Source organism: Prionailurus bengalensis, chromosome B4 (assembly GCF_016509475.1).
Source record: "Prionailurus bengalensis isolate Pbe53 chromosome B4, Fcat_Pben_1.1_paternal_pri, whole genome shotgun sequence".
Lineage (NCBI taxonomy): Eukaryota > Metazoa > Chordata > Mammalia > Carnivora > Felidae > Prionailurus > Prionailurus bengalensis.
The window spans coordinates 59,982,121-60,005,052 of record NC_057358.1 but is presented as its reverse complement, the minus strand read 5'-3'; the positions used below and the strand labels follow the sequence as shown (position 1 = coordinate 60,005,052).

Here is a 22,932-nt window from a genome sequence, read left to right as displayed (position 1 = left end):
TCTCACCCTTTACTCATTTAAATAAATATGAGTTAAATTCCTAAATGTCAGGCCTTGCCTTGGGCACTAGGAAGAAGATGGCAAAATATTCCGGCATGGTGCCTATCTCAGGGCTTAGAGTGTGAGGAGACAGGTATACTTCAATAGTTATACAGAGGAGGTATGGTAGGCAGTGAAATTTTTGATGGAGTAGGGGGTAGAATCGGGATGCCAGGGAAGAATTCCTTGAAATGACATTTAAGCTGAGACTTGGAGGATGAGTAGGAGTAACAAAACCACAAGGAGGCAGAGTGCATTCCATGTACTGTGGTTAAAGGCATAAAGAAAAGCTTCAAGGCCTTCTCTTCTCTACGGAGAGCCTCCAGTGGAGTCTCTCCCCCCTGTATGCCCAGCCAGTCCTTACAGCCCTTCACATTGGTGCTTGGTGAGGTGAGTGCTTGGTGGGGTCAGCTCTCCCATTCTCAGCTTTTGGCATTTTGATCCAGGAAGGAGGTTGTCAGTGTTGTTGTTTTTTTTGTTTTTTGTTTTTTTAAATTTTTTTAAATGTTTGTTTATTTTTGAGAGACAGAGACAGAGCATGAGCAGGGGAGGAGCAGAGAGAGAGGGAGACACAGAATCTGAAGCAGGTTCCAGGCTCTGAGCTGTCAGCACAGAGCCCAACGCGGGGCTCAAATTCATGAATTGTGAGATGAGCCCAAGTCAGACACTTAACCCACTGAGCCACCCAGGTGCCCCAGTGTTGTGTTTTTTTTAAAATTCAGATATAATTGACATAATGTGTAAGTTTAAGGTACAGTATGTTGATTTGATACAATTATTTATTAAATATTACTCTGATTATTCCTACAATATGATTACCCTATGATTAATATCGTAGAGTTAGTTTGCATCTCTATTGTGTCACATAATTATTCTTTTTGTGAAAGCAATTAAAATCTAGTCTCTTGGCAACCTTGAAGTTCATAATACAGTATTGATGACTATAATCCCTAGTGCACTTGGGCTCCAGAATTTGTCTACTAATTTCCTTAAATAACGTTTCTCCAATTCTCCCACGCCCACCTGCTGGTATCCACCATCCTCTGTTACTAGGAATTTGGCTTTTTTGGATTTCACATATAAGTGTTATCATCTAGTGTTTGTCGTTCTCTGACTTCCCTCACTTGGTATAATGTCCTCCAAGTCTATCCTTGTTGTTGCACATGGCAGGATTTCTTTCTCTTTTTTTTTACCACCGAATAATATTCGATTGTATATATAAGCCACATCTTTATCCATTCATCCGTTGATGGCCACTTAGGATGTTTCCCTGTCTTCGCTGTTGTGAATAATGCTGCAATAAGCATGGGAGTTACATTTTTTCAAGATCCTGCTTTTCATTTCCTTTGGATATATACCCAGGAGTGGGATTATTGGATCATATGGTAGTTGTTTTCATTGTCCATCTTCCTCGTTAAATTTGGACTATACTACAAAACTGCCCAGAGCATACCTTGTCTTTTTATTTACCTTTCTTATTTCCTTCCAAGACCCTAGAATTTAGCAATTGTTCCCTGGCAGGTGGGTCAGAACACTTGGGTGACCCACAAAAGCCATAGTCCTCAAAATCTTTCCTTCTGTTTCCAGAGTCTTATTAACGTACCTGTATACAAGTATAATATACCTGACTCCATTGCTCCCCAAGGGTGAATTCCTTCTTTTGGAAGGAGATTGAAGAATGGCCACAATTACTTTTTTACTTTGAAGTTTTTAAGGGCTAAACAGCTTATTCACCTGAGGTTCACGGCTCCTTCTGCTAATAGATTTTCTACTGTCCAGAGTGGCTTGTACGTGCTCTGCCCTGCCTGAACTTGTGGTGGGCGCACTGGGAAAAGCATGGATGAGTGTTTGGGAGCTTTAAGGAAGGAGATAGAAGATCCAAAAAGGATGCAGACGGAAGAAGCAATTGAGACACATTAAGTGTGCTTTTGCTCCCCAGTTCTCCATGGGCTGTGTTTTCAGCAATTGAACTGGACCTCAACATGTTTTTTAAACTAGCTGTCTCCTTTGGAGAGACCATCCATATATACATTGTATTGCTAGGGCTGGGCCTGGGGTTCTAGAGGACTGTTTTCATGGACAGGATTAAAGGCTTTTTTCTGAAAAAAGTCTCTCATCCTATTAATGCCTGAAGGTTTTTCAACATAGGACAGTCTTCCATTTCACAAGTAGAGCTACTCTTCTTCCAGATCAGCTCTCCCTCCTGAATTACTTCAATTGTATATCCCAGTGATTTTCCACTGAATGTTGTTAACCTCTTGTATTCTGTATGTCTAGAGTCTACATGACTGGATATAAAAACCTTATAATCTTTGAGGTAGGTCTTTTTTTACCCTTCAAATTTTTATTTAAATTTCAGTTAGAGATAGGTCTTAAACATATTCTAGAAGAAGTTCACATTTGAGGAATGCATTCACTTGATCTCACATCAGCTTTTGATTTGATAGCACTGTGCACTTGCCCACTGAGTGGTCCTGAAATTGGAGATGCAGCTGATAAATCCTTGGCATTTTAAAGTAGCCAAGGGCCAGCCCTATTCATCTTGAAATGTATATACAGACAAAAGCAGTGTGCTGAGGCTTGGGGTTATTGCAGAAACACTGATTCTAACCAGCTTTGTTACTTTAAAAAAAAAAAATTTTTTTTTAACGTTTATTTATTTTTGAAACAGAGACAGAGCATGAACAGGGGAGGGTCAGAGAGAGAGGGAGACACAGAATCTGAAACAGGCTCCAGGCTCTGAGCTGTCAGCACAGAGCCTGACGCGGGGCTCGAACTCACGGACCGCAAGATCACGACCTGAGCCGAAGTCGGCTGCTTAACGGACTGAGCCACCCAGATGCCCCAGCTTTGTTAGTTTTATAGAAAGCCCAAATGTAGCCTTCCTAGCAGTATCTGATACTCAAGAAGTGTATATCCTGTGTTGCAAGATCAGGATATTTTTATTCCGGGTCCAGTTCTACCTACTGATACTGATTTCAGTATAGTGAATTTTCTGCAGGCTTTAGTTTTTCCAAAGCAGTGGGTTTACTCTTTTCCTTTTGCTCATATGGGAAAAAAAACTTGTGAGGGATAGCATTAAATGAAAAAAAATTGAGGAACCAAGGTGTGAGATTCCAATTATGTGTATTTGTGTGTAAATATGTTTAAAAACATTTATAGGGAAGTTTTTCTGATTCAGAAGAAACTTCTAATTACCCCTGGGAAGACACAGATTGTAGGAAGAAGTTGACTTACTTTAAACTGTAATATTTTCTGTATGGTAGATTTTTAACCGTCTACATTTTTTCCTTTATGTGAAAGATCTCAAAAAGGAACATAACCTAACCAACTTCTGAGAATTTATACACCAGAAATCACAGTACATAAATTATGCACGAGTTAATGAAGCATTTTTTTTAATTTTATTTTTGAGAGAGAGAGAGCACAAATGGGGGAGGGACAGAGAGAGAGGGAGACACAGAATCCGAAGCAGGCTCCAGGCTCCGAGCTGTCAGCACAGAGCCTGTCTTGGGGCTCGAACCCACAGACTATGAGATCATGACCTTAGCCAAAGTTGGATGCTATACCGACTGAGCCACCCAAGCGCCCCTGGGTGCATTGTTTTAACAGAAATTTCAAACAGTCTGAATATCCATCAGAAGAAAGAGTTGAATAAATTATGATACATCTATACAAAGATAGTCACAAAAAAACTGGTTTGCAGGCAACAGAAAACTAACTGGCTAGTGTATGTAAAACAGAGTTAGTTGGAAGTATACTGATGTTATTTGCTTCTGGACATTTCCCCCTATGCATTTTATTTATTTATTTTTTAAATGTTTACTTTTTGTGAGAGAGCACAAGCAAGAGAGGGGCAGAGAGAGAAGGAGACATAGAATCCGAAGTAGGCTCCAGGCCCTGAGCTCTTAGCACAGAGCCTGATGCAGGGCTCAAACTCAAGAACTGCGAGATCATGACCTGAACTGAAGTTGGATGCTTAACCGACTGAGCCACCCAGGCACCCCACCCGCTATGCAGTTTTTACATGGTTGTAATTACATCTGCAGTATAGCATTCAGGTTTTTATTATGTAAATTTAGTTATTTTTTTGTTCCTGTTGCTAGAATCTTTAAGCCACAGTATATATAAACTGCTTTGGGTAGATATTGATAGTAAATTAGTAATCTGGAAGTAAATTATTTCCTTATTGTATGATACTTAGGTTTAATTTGCTCACTCTAACACTATCATAATGTGGCTTTAACCAGGGGAAGCAGTAGAGATGGTGAGAGATGATAGGATTCTGATATATTTAGAAGGGAGGGGGGTCAATAGGATTTGCTGATGAATTGGATGCAAGATAGAAAAAGTGGAGTCAAAGATGCCAGGAAGGTTTTTGGCCTTGGCAGCTGAAAAGATGGAGTTGTCACCATCTCAGATAGGGAAGCATATGGAGAGGCCTGGGGGGAAGACTGCTTGGAGCATGTTAAGTCTGAGATCTCTGATAGTTATAGTTGGAAGAGTCCAGAGTTCATGAGAGCTGTAAATTTGGGAGTCATCAGCAATACAGGTGGTATTTAAAGTCATGAGACTGGGTGAGATCACCAAGGAACTGAGCAGGAATAAGGACTGAGCCCTGGGGCTTAAAGTCAGAAGAAAGGGACAGAGGAGGCTGAGAGGCAGCCACTGATGTAAAAAGAAAGCCCCTTCAAATTTCAATTAGAGATTATTCTTCATTGATATTTCACTAAAAAATGAACTCCTATTTTACTCTGTCAAAAAAGGTAGTGATCACCAAAAATTGAGTTACGGATCTGTGATCTTCCGGTCATTGAGGCAGTTTAGAAATAGAAAATTTTGGAAGTCACCTTGATATTAAAGAATACCAATAGGAGCAGAAAACACTCTGTGAGGTTGTGTAGAACTGGTTTTTTAGAGTTGTATTTCCACTATAAAAAGCATGTAGTGGATAGATGATAAATAGATCATTGTTTTCTAGGGCTGCTGTAACAAATTACTACAGGTAGGGTGGCTTAGCAGAAATTTATTCTCTCACAGTTCTGAAAAATCAGAAAGGCCAGAAGTCTAATGTCACGCAGGGCTGGCCCCTTCTGGAGGCTCTGAGGGATGATTCAATTCATACTCCTCTCCTAGCTTCTGTTGGCACCTTAGGGCTCTGCAGCTTGCATAACTCTCTGCCTCTGTCTTCACATGGCTTTCTCCTTATGCCTGTTTCAAATATCCTTCTCTCTTACAAGGACACCGGTCACTGGATATAGGGCCCATCCTAAATTCAAGATGATCTAATTCCAAGATCCTTAAATCTGCAAAAACTATTAAAAATGTGGTCAGTATGGGACACCTGGGTGGCTCAGTCCGTTAAGTCTCTGACTCTTGATTTCGGCTCAGGTCATGATTTCATGGTTCGTGAGTTTGAGCCCCGTGTCGGGTTCTGCCCTGGCAGCCTGGAGTCTGCTTAAGATTATCTCTCCCTGTCTCTCTGCCCCTCCCTGCCTCACAGGCACATGCACTCTCCCTCTTTCTCTCCAATAAACTTAAAAAAAATATATGGTTGGGGTGCCTGGGTGGCTTAGTTAAGTATCTGACTTCAGCTCAGTTTGTGAGTTTGAGCCCCGCGTTGGGCTCTATGCTGACAGTGCAGAGCCTGCTTGGAATTCTCTCCCTCCTTCTCTATCTGCCCCTACCTCCCCCACTTCTCTCTCAAAAATTAAAATAAACTTTGAAAAGATATATATATATATATATATATATGCCACATTCACAGGTACAGGAGGTTAGCACTTGGACGTGCCTTTGCAGGGACACTTTGTAAAAAAAAATTTTATACTGATTTTTGACAGGGAGGGGCATAGAGAGGGGGAGAGAATCCCAAGCAGGCTCGATGCCCAGTGTGGAGCCTGACTCGAGGCTCAATTCTCTTGACTGTGAGACCATGACCTGAGCCCATATCAAGAGTTGGATGCTGAGCCACCCAGGTGCCCCTGCAGCAGGGACACTCTTAAATCCACCACATATGATTATAAAAAGGTTTGCTGGATCAGCAATAAGTTGCTGGCCAATTCCTAAGAAATACAGATAGAAGTTGTTGCTAAGTACTAGTTTTGTGGTAAGAGATGAAATGCCAGAAAAATAAACTGTATGTAAGCATTGTTCTCACATTAACTTGGAGACCATATCAATTTCAACCACTCATCTTTATTGATAAAATAGGTTCCTATGCAGTATACACACTCAGACATAAATTTAAGGTTCTGCTTAAAAACAAAAAATATATGGATGGAAAACTGTTGCTATGTAACAAAGTAAATGTCTTTAAACGCCAAGATCTTAAAATTATATCCAAGTAAGAAGACCAAGAATAAATTAACTTGTTTATAAAAAAATAGTTATCAAGAAACATTTTATAATAGAGCTGCCTCAATGAATTGCCTCAGACTTCATCTCAACCGTGTATTTTTTTTAATTCTGATTTGGGCTAAAAACTGTATGAATGAATGTGCCACCAAATTAACAGATTCTTTACCCCAAACCAATAGAAAAGGTTAAAAATAAAAACTGTCATTTATAAAATATCAATTAAGGCCTCTGAAAGAAGGAATCTATTCAGTGTTTGGGCCATTAGCCCTTTTCAATCAGCCACATCAGCCCCACTTACTCCAAACTTAATATACAAAAATTCCAAAGTGAAAAGTAGTTTTGAATTTTACCAATATATGAAATTATACACAAAAGCTACCATGTGAATATTTCTTTAACAAATTACATACCCAAAAGTAGAATTTTCTATTGTGCTAATTTTAATATAAATTAGTATATTTAATCATATTTGATATTTTTATCCTTCTATAATCATAAAATAAGAAAAATTTAGATTTCAATTGATGTTAAAGTACATTTCTTTTTCTAGTGGCTTTTAAAAATTTACATACTGGATATAGATTTTGTAAAAAAAAAAAACAACACAAAAAACAAATACTTATAAATCTACAGATTTCCTCTCACCCCCACCCCCACCCTTTGACTGATAGAGTATAAGAAAAATCTTACAGGTTATGAGGACCAGAAAACAAATTTTATTTTGAAATTTTAATTTACTTTCTGTATTTCTTAAGAATACTTTTAAAAAAGGGTTCAATGAGGCAGAGGAATCCCCAATTTACTTTGACATTACCATACCTAGCTTGCTATATCAAACATTGCAACTCTGTTAGCTAAAAGAACTACCTAATATCCTTAAAGATCAACCAGAGAAGAGAAAGATCTCATCTTCATTATTTAGAACCAAAACTTAAATCTCTCAAAGGAGTAGTTTAACCTACTAATATGTCTCTTATAAGATCTTTCTTAGAAAGTAATATTCTTTCTCTTTCATTCCTGAAATGATATTTCATATACTTAAACTTATGGATAATTGTTAGTGGAGTATTTTAATTATGGCAAATCAGCTAAAATTAAATTAACTTTTGTTTATGGTGCATTTGAAACATTCCTACAGTCTTGCAAACTGAATTTTCTTTGACCAAAATTTACAGTAATGGGAAGGTAGACAGGCAACCATTAAAGCTGAAATCTCACAGTACATAAGCTATTTGTTATATCTGACACCAAACAGGGAGGAGAAATAACATTTAATATGACAGTCTTCCATTCACAAAACTGTGCCAAGATGTGTATTTTAAAATTTGGATAATGTTATGAATTCCCGAACATTTATTGGGAATATTCATGTTTATCCAAGTATCAGCCAGAATAGCAACAGTACTACTATTAGGTTCAGCAGTCACTCAGAAAATCTTTAGTTTGTTCCCCAATTAACAAAGTTTCTATTTTTTAATTATATTTTGGAATAAAATCCACAACCATTAATTCTGCATTTTTGCCAGCATAAGAATGTCATTGCCAGTGCACTGTACATACTATAGAAAAAAAATAAAGGGTTGCTTGAGATGGATTTTTCTGTTAATTCACTCATGTCAGTAGGCCAGTCCCAGTGACCATTTGGAGCCTTGCAGGAAGCTCACAGACTTACAGGGTCTTCAGCTCTTCCTCAGACTCAGGTCACTATTGGTCACTAATGCTGACAAAGATGAACTTTCAGACACATCATCTTTCCTAAGGTTCAGAAATGATTCTCGAGTTATTTGCAGGATCTCTCTCAAGCCTTTGTTTTCTTGCTAAAAGAAGGCAAACAAAAAGATGTAGTCACCAAGATAGCTACAAAAATACAAACCTATCTTAAGCCAAACGTAAGAAGGTATGACAAAAAGTTTTATAATTGGCAGAGCAGAAATAGACTAAATGAATATACAAAGTTGAAAACTTGAATCCAGAGAACACTTTTTTAAAGAGGTAGGAACTGTGCTCCTTTTCCATCAGGTCAAAGCCGCCTTATTTATGCAGCTGTAACTGTAAATGGAACCTCAGAAACGGCCTCATTTTATAATCACAGTATAGACGAGGAAAAGTAACATCTAGATTTATATCGATATAAACACAACAAGGCCAATGATGAGAACCTCTTAGGACTTTAGTTAGTACCTTTACTACTTTCCATGTTAGCATGGAATACAGGAAAGGTTTGGTTTTCCTCACTGGAATTTGAAAGCAGTGGGGCTGGTTGAGTAGATCTGAGATTTTTCAAGAAGGATAGTTAGGTGGGCAAATGGAGCACTGATAAACAACTCTTTTTCTTCTAGATTAGTTACTGTAAGAATTTGCAGACATTTAACAACTACTTTGTTCTCAGTCTTACTTTCTGCGTTTCAATGGTATAAAGCAAGGATCAGCAAACTACAGCCCGGCTTGAGGCCTGTTGTAAATTAAACTTCACTGAACATAGGTAAACTGAATATTTTTTTGTGTGTATGGCTGCTTTTGTGTTACAATGACAGAGTTGAGTAACACAGAATGTCTGGTTTGCAAAAAAATATTTTCTGTCTGGTCCTTTACTGAAAAAGTTTGCTAAGCCCTGTTTTAAAGAATGAGAGAACACTATGCTTAGAGACTGAAATCACTTTTGGCCCTCTATAACCAGTATCTCCACCATCATTTCAAAAAGAAGCTTTTAAAGTATAAAAGTCTACTGATTTGAACTATTCAACAATAACTTATGCTTTCACTACCACACAATAAAAGACAGAAAAGCTTTTATATTCCACAGAAAAATACGAATGCCCAAAGAATATTTGTAGATTAAAATAATTGTCCCTGCATCACCATGATCTCCAATAGAAATAAAGAAATTTTTTAAATTACTAAGTTAAAAGGCATATTCACCCAGTAACAGGAACACATAGGATCAAAAAATGTCAATTTGCTCAAATACTGCTATAAGTTATACTGATCCTAGACTCTTGTATTACTATTGAAATAGTCTTGCATTATATACCCATATAACCAATATCCAGGTTAAGAAAGAGAACATTACTAGTTTTCCCGAGATGTATGTATTTATTTAAATGGGATGTATTTTCTGGCATAAATCTTCATGTGGACAGTTTTCACCCAATTTACAATTTAAAACTTACTTCAAGTTGAAATATTCGTTCCTGTTCCTTGCAGCCCTGTTGCTCATCAATTTCAATGGCTTTCCTCATTACTGCTGCCATTTCTGTTATCTGATCAACATGTGCTTGTAATTCCTGAAAAAAAGATGGGAGTTGCAAATCAGTGAAATAACTGTTTTTACTTTTGGATCCTCTCTTTAAAAAAAAAAAAATCTGCTTTGCCACTTAATATGAATGTAATATTCTTACATTGCCATTTAACATGAATGTAATATATCAAACACATTTATAAGAAAGTTGACTGACCATGAATGTGCTTTTGAAATCAGATTTCTGTTAGGACTATAAATAAGGATAAGCAGCATAATTACAACTAAACCCACTAGCAAGAAGAGTACTATTTCACATTCCTCTTACCACAAATGATCAACAACCTTTCCTTTTTTTGTACCTACACCTACTAAAGTAATGGGAAAGACAAAAATTTTTGACACATTCAATCTCTTTATCTCTAAAGTCTTGATGATTTGTAAATCTTTATTATCTATGCCTAAACATTGATCTCAATCCAACCTACACTTGATCTTAGCCAAAAGGCCAAGAAGCGATGATCTCAATCCAACCTAAAACTTTTCCAGGTAATAATCCTCCTTGAGAGCAGGAACTGTATCTTGTTTATATTTGCCTGTGTTTGGTACATAACAGATCAGATAATAAATACTAAGTAAAATGAACATAAGTCTGCTTTTAAGTATTAAAATATTAAATGGCCTTCTTTGCAAACTGTTCAAAATATAATTTAGGTATAAAATAGATATCCACATTTATTTGGTACAGCAAGTAGATAAGTTTTTTCCAATCTTGTGGTATTCATTTTTGCACACCCATGATGTGCCAGGCACTGTGCTAGGCAATAGGAATACGAAGCCTATTAAGACATGTTTCCTGCTTTCAAGGAGCTTCTAGTCAGGTGAAAGAGACAGACACAAGGTTTAAAAACCAGCAGAAACTTAAGAATAATCATTTCTCAACAAACAGCTTCTATAGACCATTGTTCACTGGCAGTTGAGGGTGACTTTATTATATTAAGGTCAAAACTCAAGTATAAGAGCTCAAAAGTGCCCCGAAACCTTGTCTCTTAAATAGCCGTATATACCCTATTTGTAAAAAGGATTTGAAGGCGACCCCCAAAACCTATAAAGCTAGTAAACTGTGAAAGAAATATGGAGAACAAACAGTATCTTTAGCAAACCACACAATATCTTCTAGCCAACAAAAATGCAAGTCCTTGTATTATTTTAATGGAAAAACCTATACAATGCTAGTATGCAAAAGGCAGCAAAATAAAAGGACTAACCTACCCTATCCAATATGATGCTACATAAATGTCAATTAAAATTAAACACCTTTTAAAAAGTTAACAATTCAGCTCCTCAGTTGCATTAGTGACACTTCAAGTGCTCACTAGCCACATGTGGCTGGTGGCTTCCATACTGAACAGCACAGATAACATTTCCATCATTTCAGAAAGTGCTATTGGACAGTCCTGGATTAGATTATGGTAGGAAGAATAGTGTCAAGACAAACATTTGTCATATTCTGAAACAGTTTTTTGAAAATGATTAAATCCCCTCCCTCTGGAAAGGGAGCATAATGTTTAAAAGCAAGTTAAATACAGATAACTGCAGCAGCAGATTAAGGATAATGAAAAAATTCTGAACACCAACACTTTTTTCAGCTTATCATTTACTGTCCTTTTAGGTTAAAAGACGGTACAGGAAGGAAATAATTCTTTGCCTTTAAAATGGAAGAAAACAAGATTCCACTAATTTTTTCAGGACAGAGCCTGTTCTAATAAAATCATGAAACAAAACAAAATCCCAAGACTTCAAACAGAGTAGTATTTTTCTAGACCCAGTTCATGGATAGCTCATTTATTACAATAAAATTTTTAGGGAAGCATCATAGACCTTTTAATGAACACAAGAGGCTAAGACCTGTGTTTTCGAAACAGTCTTAAAGGCACAAAGTGTCAGTAACATAATCCTTGAATTGTCAGTGATATAATCCTTGAAATGCTCATTTTTAACTCTTGTTTAGGTTTATTCAACTTTGCTCAGTCAAGACTTGCCACAATTAAAACAAAGTTAAGACAAGATAGTGTATGCTATTAAATCATTAACACCTAAACAAAGGCATGTTTAGGTAACTGTGACCTCAAACTGAAGGACTACTAACCATCAGAAATCTGAATTAAAATAGTTTGAGCAAAATTTTTATGGAATTAGATTAAAATGACTGCCAAGAAAACATCTTTGATGTTCCCAAAGAGGGTAATTGTTTAAAGACTACTAAAATTTTGCAGCGATAAAATGAAAAGCTTGCTTGAACAACCTTTAAAGCCTGCAATTACCTAACAGGCTGTGTATGATACAATACACAGAGAAATGACAGATTTAAAGTTTCTACACTGAATGTTTTTGCGTGGCTATCAAAAGCACAGCATTTTTAAAAAGCAAGTTCATTTATTTGTTGATTTAAACTGGCAGGAAAATTCAATGTAAAAGAACGTTTTAAATGGACCTCCCCCCTTCCATCCACACCCCAAAAGTTGACTGTTTTATTTAGTGTACATTCTGATTTGCTTCCAAGTGCCTCCTCTCCAGTCCATGTTGAGATGCTTCAAAGATGTGTCGAGATGCATCAAGGAAGAATCCTTCGGAGCTGTTACGATGTACCATGTCAATCTGTAGTATAGAGTCATTATAATGTTAATACGGATATTATCCGTAATTTAAAAACTGATGAGTGTTAGTTCATGCGTGTTAGCCAACTGTTTGAAATGTTTGTTTTTTTAAGATTTCCAAAAAGGCATCTGTTCAAAAATAACGTAAAAATGAGTATTTGGATAAAAATGAGTTCTTCTCAAACCTTTTACTGATTTTTAAATCTGTGCTCAAAAACTTCTAAGTGAGGGAGAAATTCTGTATCATGGTGGTTTCAAAATGGTCTCACGCCAAAATGCTGTTATGTGTAACTCTGTTAATCTAAATGTGTTATAAAATTTTTTTGTGTTTAGGCTTATCAGAGTGTCAATACCTAAACACATCCTGGAATCTTTTATTTCTGCACCTTTATCACACAAGTGTCTCTGCTCACCCACTTCTGCTTGTTGACACTTCCCCCCCTCTAATAATTAACTCAAGGCTGGATTTAGATGGGATTTTTCTTCCTTTCTTGACATCTTCCCAGATTCTCCTCATGAGAACTAATCTTACTTCCACTCATATTCCCATATTAAATGATATCTCTATTTTAGGATTCATCACATCCTATCTTATATTCAATATGTTTCTATCTCCCTCCCTTTACACTGTAAGCTCCTATGGCAAAGTAATGGAACATATGTATTTATTCATCTTATGATTAATAACTAAGCCAGTGCAAGTGTTAATAAATGTTTATTTGAGTTGAAGTGTCTCCTTTTTGGGAAAAATCAAAATCACAAACATTAATATGTATTAGTTAGAATTAACAACAAGTAACTGAACAGTCATTTTATGGAAGGTAAGGATCAGCACTTAGATGAATTCAATCTCCATAGTAAAAAAGGATGGTTTACAGCTATCTTAAGAAATGTTTAACTTCACGGATTAATGAAATTGCTCCAGTGAATGGCAAAATCTTACGTGTTTTAGAAAACATTTGCTTCTGGCATAGTTGCTACCAGACAACTTAGCAACCTGCAGTATCTTATGCTAAACACTTTTTGGTCAGAGTATTCCCTTTAGATCTTAAAAAATTTCTTAGGTTTTAAACACTAGGGGCTTTTGGAATTTCTCAAGATTATACCAATAATTTAAATCAATTTAAATTTATTTTACCAATAATTTAAATCAATTCATCTTTGTACCTTTAAAAGAAACAGTCAAGTTATACAATTAAATTTAAATGTTTTTATAATGATCTCTAACAATAGATAAATTTATGTTCAAAAGATTGCCACTTAAACATCCAAGGTTATTCCCCTTCAGTTAGAAGATGAATAGTGTAATTAGATAACATTAAACGCTTATTTATTAATCTATTTTACTATTGACACAAGAAGTATCTATTACTAACTTCCTTAATAATGTAAAGTTGTCACACAAAGATTTACTAGATATTTAATTTTAATAGAATAATAACTTAAAAATACCCACAAGCACTAAGATGGAAGAATTAAGAATTATCTTAAGGACTCTAAAATGTATTTCAATAATTGAGAAAGATGAAAACATGTCTTAAAACAGTATTTCTTAAATGTTAGTTATAACTAATAGTTAGCTCACCATTATCCAATACAGATAATAGCTAGAAATCACAGTATTCTAATATTTTTATTTCACACCAGCAGTTAAAACTCAGTTTAAAATGTAAATAGGAAAGGATTATTCTACTTGTCTTTATAGCAGTTGCTAACAAACACAGGGACATACAAAAAGGAAACACACAGGGATGTCAATAAGTAAAATGAGCAGAGGGAAGACACAAATTCTAACCAGCTGGGCTCTGTCTCTAAAAATGGTGCTAACTGATCTGCGCCTCGGGGCAGCAGGGGGCAAAATTTTAAGATGCTGGTTCTTTTCCTCCCCAGCCGCCCAGGTTTTTTTCCATCATACTCAGTATTATTTATAATCTGGATGAAGTAGCCTCATTCAGTAAATAGTGTTAAGAAATCTACCTTTAGCTGGTTTCAGATTTCTGAAATGTTTTCAACATTTCAATTTTTGTTTTTGCAACAAATGTCAACACACATATTAGAAGAAATATTTCTTAAAAGCAGATAACCTTACAGAATAATTTTGAATTGAATACACTTACCTTTAGCTTCCCAAATAAAATTTATTTTTGAAAGTATGTTAAAGCTATTAGGGGACAAAAGGAGTTAGGAGGATAATCAAAATATGTAACAAGTAATGAAAAAAATAAGGAAAAGCAGAAAATTTCAGAAAGATGAAGTATTCAGTATCATGTTAGATACCTGTGATTTAACAACAGCAAAAAAAAAAAAATCTCACCACAAGTTAACTGATTTGTGCTTCTTTTCATTTCAAATTATGTTTATAAAATGGATTACCTTGGAGTGCTGCTCTTTTAACTTCGTTATTATACCTGGATCATCTTTTTTGCTAGCCATTAGCAGTCTAAACATTTGCTCTCGATACTTGCTCATTATAAGTTCCAAGGCAGACTGATGTTCTTCCAGAGATGTACGCAATTCTATCAAGAACAACAAGAATAACAGTATATTTTACTGAAACTTGAGTTAAAGATGTACAAAATTAGTCTCTTCCCAATTACATTTATCAAAAAAGCAACTTTATAAAGAGGGTATTTTGGCAAGAAAACATATGAAAAAATCTTGCCATAAAGAAATAAAGGATACCAAATAGAGTCCTTTATTAGTTTTTTGAATAACCATTTAAAACTAATTTTTATAGAATCATTTCAACAAACATTTACTGAATAACAAATACCAGATAATGCTGTATATTAGGAACTCCCAAAAGGCCATGGAGTGCACAGTCTAGTCGAGAAAGCCAATACATAAATAATTATAATACAGTGTATAAAGTACAGAATAGAGCTGTACCCAAATATATATGAGAGAAGTCTGTGAGGAAAAAGTGGTGAAAGCTTTACATTACTGAGATTAATTTGCATTTCTTAGCTGAAAAATAAAGGAAAAGACATTCTGAATAGGGAGGCATGACAGTGGATGCTGTGTTGAGGGACTAGTTCAGGATGGCAAGAAAAAAGGTTTCATGGAGAAGAGAGGTATGGGAAAAAGAAAAAAAGGCTTAGAGTTAATTTTGAAGGCTTTTGGATAAGGAAATAAGTATACAGTGAAGGTTCTAAAGCAAAAGAATAGCATGATCAGATATATCTTTGAAAAATTAATCTGATGCCTGTGTTGAAGATAGACTGAAGGGGAAAAGAGACTGCAATCAGGGAGACCAATGAGGACAGTTCAGGGACGTGATTATGAACGCCTAAGCAAGAAGCCAAAGCAGTGGGACCACAGAGAAAGAAAGGGAATTATTTCATAGGTAACAACAATGGTACAAACTGGATATTGAGGGTGAAAACCTAAGATGACTCCAAGCAAGGTAGACACTCATATATAGGAAAGGGATAAAAACTAATACATAGATTTTAGACATATGGACCAGAAATAAGATTAGTAATAGAGAGTAAATTTAGCTGGCCATTGCCCCACTGGTTCCAAATTAATAGTCCAATTGTAAATTAAAGCTCTCTTTTAACTAAATATGTAACTAATTTTAACTATAATCCAATGCACTATCCTCTTCAAAGTGTAGATTTTATGGTATGTGGATGAGAGTAACAAATAATAGTAAACAGTAACAAAAGAACCTGTGCAAAAGAAATGAAAAAAATTTTTTAAACTCCTTTATTTTCAAGGCATTTGATGAGCCACTTAGTAACTTAATTCATTATAACATTCCTGGTTCTTAACTCTAGTGGTCAAACTCCGTTGTTTTTACAATCATATGTTCACTGGAATGAAGTGATTATATATATCTTACCTTTGTTCTCTTGTTGCAATTCTCTGATTTGTCTGTTTTCTTGCTGGATTCCCATAACTAATGTGGACCGTGGCCGATGCCTTGCAACTTCATTAAGTTCTTGAATTTCTTCCTGATACTAATGAAAAGATTAAAAAAGAACATGTGGGGAGAAAATATTTGAAAATATATTTCTGAGATATATATCTGATGAAGGTTTAATATCCAGAATATATAAAGAACTCTTAAAACTCTCAACAATAAGAAGACCACCCAATTAAGAGATGGGCAAATAAGATAAGTTCTGGGGATCTGATGTATAGCATGGTGACTATAGTTAATAATATTGTATTCTATGGTTAGAAATTAATAAGAGTAGATCTTAAATGTTCTCATCACACACACATACATGGTAATTATGTGAGGCGATGGAGGTGTTAACCTTACTGTGGTAATCACTTTGCAATACATATGTGTATCAAATCATCTTGTACACCCTAAGCTTACACAATGTTGTATGTCAATTCTATCTCAGTAAAGCTGGGGAAAAAATGGGCAAGGGGTCTGAAGAGACAATTCTCTAAAGAAGGTATACAAATGGCCAATAAGCACATAAAAAGATGCTTAATATTAGTCATTAGAGAAATGCAATTCAATATAACAGTGAGATACAACTTCACAACCACTAGGATGATCTTAATCAAAAAGTCAAATAACAAGTGTTAGAATGTGGAGAAACTATTATATTGTTGATTGGAATGTAAAATGGTGTAGCTGCTTTGGAAAACAGTCTGGCAGATCTTCAAAAAGTTAAACACAGCTATTATATGACCCATCCATTCTACCCCCAGGTATATACCCAAGATAACTATAAATATATGTTTATACAGAAACATACACAAATATTCATAGCAGTATTATTTATAATAGCCCCGAAATAGAAACAATCCAAATGTCCATCAACTGATGGACACAATACACTATATCCTTATATGATGGAATATTAAGTCAGCAATTAAAAGGAAAAAAAAACTGATATATGCTACAACATGGATGAACTACAAAAACATTTTAAAAAGTCACAAAAAAGCCACATATAGAACATTTACATGAAATGTCCCAAATAGACAAATCCATAGAGATAGAAAGATTAGTTGCCAGAGGAAAGGGAAAGCCAAGGGAGTGGCTGCTAACAGAGGTGGACTTTGGGGGGTGATGGGAAGTTCTGGAATTAGACAGTGATCATGGTAGCACAACCTGTGAATGTACTAAAATCCAATGAACTATACCTTTGAAAAGGGTACCTTTTATTTACGGGTATTGTGAATTATATCTCAATAATAATAGTAAAAGAACATGGGCAAAAGAAATGAAAAAATTTTTAATGTGAATCTAACTTTAAAACTGTACTCCTTTATATTCAAGGCATTTTATTCTTTTTAATTTTTTAAGTTTATTTATTTTCTTAATAAAGAAACAGTGACAGAGACAGAGACTGTGTGAGTGGGGGGAGGGGCAGAGAGAGGGAGAGGGAGACAGAGAATCCCAAATAGGCTCCACACTGTCAGCGCAGAGCCCCATGTGGGGCTCAAACTCTCAAAACCATGAGATCATGACCTGAGCCGAAACCTAGAGTCAGACACTTAACGGACTGAGCCACCCAGGCGCCCCTATATTCAAGGCATTTTAATGTTCCACTTAGTAATGTATTAATTATAACATTCTTGGTTTTTAACTTTAGTTGTCAAACTCTTTTGTTTTTACAACTCAATACCAGATATGTTTACTGGAATGCATGAGTCAAACTGGATAGTTAGGGAGATAGGTAATCTGTTTAGGGCAACAAAACAAGTAAATTTGCTCCATTATTTCTAGTAGCTTTGTTAAAAGCATACTCCCAGGATTGCTTCCTTTTACAAAGTGGATGAGTTTCACAAGAGTAGGCTATGAATATACATCTCCCCTGATTTCCATCATAATAGCAGAGATTTTATATTTCTCTTAGAGTTGAAAATTTTTATCATAAGGCTTAAAATGATAGTTGAACTCCATGGACCACTGGAAAATTCTTATATGCAAGTTCTTATATAAAAGAATAAGAAGTGAAGCCCTTTTCATTTCTTCTTTTATTGATAGCATTAAATGAAAAACAAGGTAGTAAGTACAAATTCAACAACTGCCTAATGTATAAACCAGATACTGCCTTACATCATTTTCAAAAACTATTTCATTGTTAAATAACATCACTAAGTACTTTTACAGAGAAGAATATGAACATTACATTATAAAAATATGAGAGAGAAAAGTATGTGTCACTATTAGTAAAAGTTATTATTTGGTGTTTGTCATATATATATGAACCTAATATATTCATATATTTTCTAAACTCCAATGTGCAACTCTGTCAGAAAAACAAGTGATCAAATCTATAGTTTTTAGAGTATACATGCATATATCCTGTCACCTGGATGTGACAAAATTATATGATAATGTAAAGTAAAATTAAAACATAGAAGTCAAGCTACTTTTAAATTCTATTGAACATTAAAAAATACCTAAATACTAATTAGGCAGAAATTTATGATTCAAGCAATACATAAATGTCTAGGACTGCTTTTTAAAAAAAGAATCAACAAGAAAGAAGAAAAATCAAACCTGCTTCATTGCTTCTACCCGCTTGTTAAGAGCTGTGGTTTGCTCAATCAGAGATTCTGCTGCATCATCATGATCTCTCAATCTTTCAACAAGAGCTTTAGCATCAGCAAGTGCCTTCTCAATTGTGCAACTCATTTCTAAAGGAATACCTATAAAATTAAAATCAAGATTCAAAACAAAGCCAGCATACCATTTTATTATTTTAGGTTCATGTTAACATAGATATGCTTCTTAAGCTACAATTGTTATAGGACTGTTCATGGGGAGAAAAAAACATCTAAGAACCCTTGCAGTTTTGCTTCTGTTAGGATGGCATAAGCTTGAAAGTGAATTTATAATAGTAAAAAAATTGAAGCATATATAAATGATTTGCAGAAATAATCAGAATGTGTTTAAAACACCCTGAATCTATGGTGGGGAAAAGCAGCACAAATCAAGTGAATACATTTTATATTGTATAAAAATTGTGCTTTTGGGGCACCTGGCTGGCTCAGCTGGTAGAGCATGCGACTCTTGATCTTGGGGTTTTAAGTTCAAGTTCCATGTTTAGGTGTAGAGATTACTGAAAAATAAAATCTTTTTATTTTTATTTTTTTAAATGTTTTTATTTATCTTTGAGAGAGAGAGCATGAGCAGGGGAGGAACAGAGAGAGAAGGAGACACAGGCTCCAGGCTCTGAGTTGTCAGCACAGAGCCCGACGGGGGGCTCGAACTCATAAACAGCGAGATTCTGACCTGAGCCGAGGTCAGATGCTTAACCAACCCAGGTGCCCCAAAATAAAATCTTTAATAAAAAAAAATTTGTGCTCTTCATGAGGGCGCTCTCTCATCTTGTTATTTGTGAAAAAGGTCACTTTATTAGTCTATATTCTGTGGTTCATGATTCTCAGTCACTAACTAGGAGATCCTTCCTAGCCTCTGCTTAGTTAGGTGACCTGAGACCCCATTCACAACACACACTGACCAGCCAAAGTTGTCTCTTATGTGTCATGCTACGTCAAAGTGTCCTTCTTTTGGAGGAACTACTTCTTATAGGAACTATTATAATGCTAACTCTTGCACTTTCCTTAGTAATTAAAAAAAATGTATTACTTAGAGCACCAGCCATTATCAGAAATTTTTGATATGTTAAAATCAATAAATATTTAAGAGGAGCTCAAAATATTAGGAGACAAAATATGAAACAGTTAGTTAGCTTCATCATTTGGTATGCAGTGACCTCAAAACAAATTTTAATTCAAAAATAATCTCTCTCAAAAATGTAAACATTCTGAAACTTACCATCTTTTTGTTTGTTTGTTTATTTGTTTTGAGAATGACAGAGACAGACAGGCCACAAACTGGGGGTGGGCAGAGAGAGGGAGAGAGAGAATCCCAGGCAGGCTCTGTGCTGATCTCATGAACTGTGAGATCATGATCTGCGCTGAAATCAAGAGTTGGGCACACAACCAACTAAGCTACCCAGGTGCCCCTGAAACTTACTATCTTCAAATTTTCTCTTTATACTAAGTTTTACCTTACCTTCTATATGAGCCATACTCTCTTCAGGGTTTTCTCAAAAAGTAAAATCACACTATAAAATTACTAGGCCAGAAGCCAGCTCTATAAGTTAAAACTCTCATATGGATCCCAGTTAACGGCTATAATTAAGGATTTCATCAACTTTAGGAAGACAGAAATTTGCTACATCTACTGTACTAGTTCAAACCTGAATAATAGGATTCAATTAGAATAAATTAAAGGGTAAAACTGCCAATTTACAAAATCTTCAATATGTGACTAGACATTTCTAGAGAGCTTCCAAAATTAAACAAGCTGGAAATTAATACAACTTCTAGCTCCCCAGATAAAACCACCAAAAGATTTGTCTTCTAAGATTTGAGAGGTTTAGCAAAAGGTACTTGAAAAAATGAGAAGCAAAAGGGTCATTAGTTATCAATGTCCCATACTAGCTAAAACACAGAAGGACAACTATCCAGTGTCTATCTAAGATACTGCTTCTAGGAAAACATTAGCATCCAACAATGTCCTGTCGTTTCTCCAAACTTTTTAAGAGAATTACCAAATGCTATAGATGGATAATAATACAGATTTCCTGGGGCGCCTGGGTGGCGCAGTCGGTTAAGCCTCCGACTTCAGCCAGGTCACGATCTCGCGGTGAGTTCGAGCCCCGCGTCAGGCTCTGGGCTGATGGCTCGGAGCCTGGAGCCTGGAGCCTGTTTCCGATTCTGTGCCTCCCTCTCTCTCTCTGCCCCTCCCCCGTTCATGCTCTGTCTCTCTCTGTCCCAAAAATAAATAAAAAACGTTGAAAAAAAAAATAATACAGATTTCCTTTCATATTTAAGTCACCATATCTGCCATTAACTCCACTACCATGAAACACTAGATCCTTCAGAGTAAAAGTTTCAAGTTATTTAAAGTCCCCTTACCAATAAACCCACAAAAATAAACAGAACAAAACAAACAGGGAGGGAGAAGAGGGGACAAACTGACTTATATTTGATAGCTTGACACTACCTAAAATAGACAACACACAATAAAAATACTATACAACCTAACATTCTATGTATGTACTAGTATACATACATATGTAAGTATAGAACTACTTTAAAGTGTGTTATAAGCTAAGTTCTTTGACCACAAGTCCTTATGCAGGGGCCTCAGATAAAACAATAAAATCATAAATCTATGGAGAAGTTCAAAGATTCCATCACAGACACGCAAAATCTGGTCTGACATTCCAAAAAGAAACATGGGATGATCAAGGTGTAAAATCTATAAAGATAAGAGCTGCCACAATCAGAATGGTGACTTGATAGCACCAGATGAAACCTCAAATGGACTCTAGAAACTCCATGAAACATCTCATTCCAATAGGAAAAAACTGGCCACAGTATTCAGAACATGGATAGAAAATTTTTTTGGATAGCATAAGATATGGCCCAGTGCATGCTTTATTTGTAGATAAATCTGGAAAATTTTTATTTTTTTTTAATTAAAAAAATTATTTTAGGTTTATTTATTTTTGGGAGAGAGACAGAAAGAGTGGGAGAGGGGCAGAGAGAGAGAGGGAGAGAGAGAATCCCAAGCAGGCTCTGCACTGTCAGCACAGAGTCTGATGTGGGGTTTGAACTCACAAAGCATGAGATCATGACCTGAGCTGAAACCAATAGATGGACGCTTAACCGACTGAGCCACCCAGGTGCCCCTGGAAAAATATTAAAGACGAAATGAGGACTAAAACCATTCCTAAAGGATTTTGTTTTTAACATCTCCCAGTGGATTTTATAAGGTTGTCTCTCTATGCTCTAGGAATATGTAACATTCATTAATATACTAGAATATTTATTTTATGAATGGATTGAAAAAGCCCTCTGCTGAAAAGACATAATAGTAACAGAAGTTAAAATACTATTATAGTTTGTATTTCCTATCAACTACATTCTAACTTGTCAATCAAGTAATATGGAAACAAAAGCAAAAAGTAACATGGAAACATTTAGCTGGAACAGTTATTTATGAGCTTAAATTATGCAACACTTTGTCTCTTCCTCAGAAATCTTCCTGTCTTCATCATTTTCAGGCCTCAGCAAAACACAAACAGGATAAATCCAAGTAGGTCTAAGCTGAGACACATCATAATCAAATTTCTGAAAACTAAAAACAAAAAAAAATTCTTGAAAACAGTAAGAGACAGATGATACTTATAAAGAACCAACAATTTGAAGGACTATCAATCTTTCATCAGAATCAGGATGGCCAGAAGCCAAAATGATTGAAACTGAAAGTGGAACACTTAAAATACAGAAAGAACAGAACTGTCACCCCAGAATTCTATACCCAGAAAAAATACCATTCACATATGAAAGTGAGATAAAAACCATTTTCAGAAGAGAACAAATTCATTTCTAATAGATTTGTTCTAAAGGAAATTCTTCAGAGAGAAGCAAAATGGTATCAGAAGGCAAATTAGAGCATCAGGAAAAAAGGAGAACAGAAATAGGCAAATACAGTGATCTATTTCTGAGTGTTTTAAATGTCTTATGTTTGAGGGGGCGCCTGGGTGGCTCAGTCAGTTGAGCGTCCGACTTCGGCTCAGGTCATGATCTACTGGTTCCTGAGTTTGAGTCCCACATCGGGCTCTGTGCTGACAGCTC

The 22,932-nt window shown here is 35.6% G+C and overlaps 1 protein-coding gene across 4 annotated transcripts in view; it reads right to left on the bottom strand.

The window, feature by feature from the left end:
• Positions 1-6,217: 6,217 nt before the first annotated feature.
• FGFR1OP2 (FGFR1 oncogene partner 2) overlaps positions 6,218-22,932 on the bottom strand; it is a 35,151-nt gene continuing 18,436 nt past the window's right edge. For 2 of the 4 annotated variants that reach the window (XM_043561440.1, XM_043561439.1), the window contains exons 2-7: positions 18,776-18,924; positions 16,142-16,259; positions 14,668-14,810; positions 12,182-12,295; positions 9,570-9,683; positions 6,218-8,216 (exon numbers count right to left, since the gene is read on the bottom strand). In XM_043561440.1, the coding sequence (XP_043417375.1) occupies positions 8,079-8,216; positions 9,570-9,683; positions 12,182-12,295; positions 14,668-14,810; positions 16,142-16,259; positions 18,776-18,910 (762 nt within the window). In that variant the 5' untranslated portion in view covers positions 18,911-18,924 and the 3' untranslated portion in view covers positions 6,218-8,078. The remainder of the gene's footprint in view (positions 8,217-9,569; positions 9,684-12,181; positions 12,296-14,667; positions 14,811-16,141; positions 16,260-18,775; positions 18,925-22,932) is intronic. The other 2 variants (XM_043561442.1, XM_043561441.1) reach the window with 1 other exon arrangement.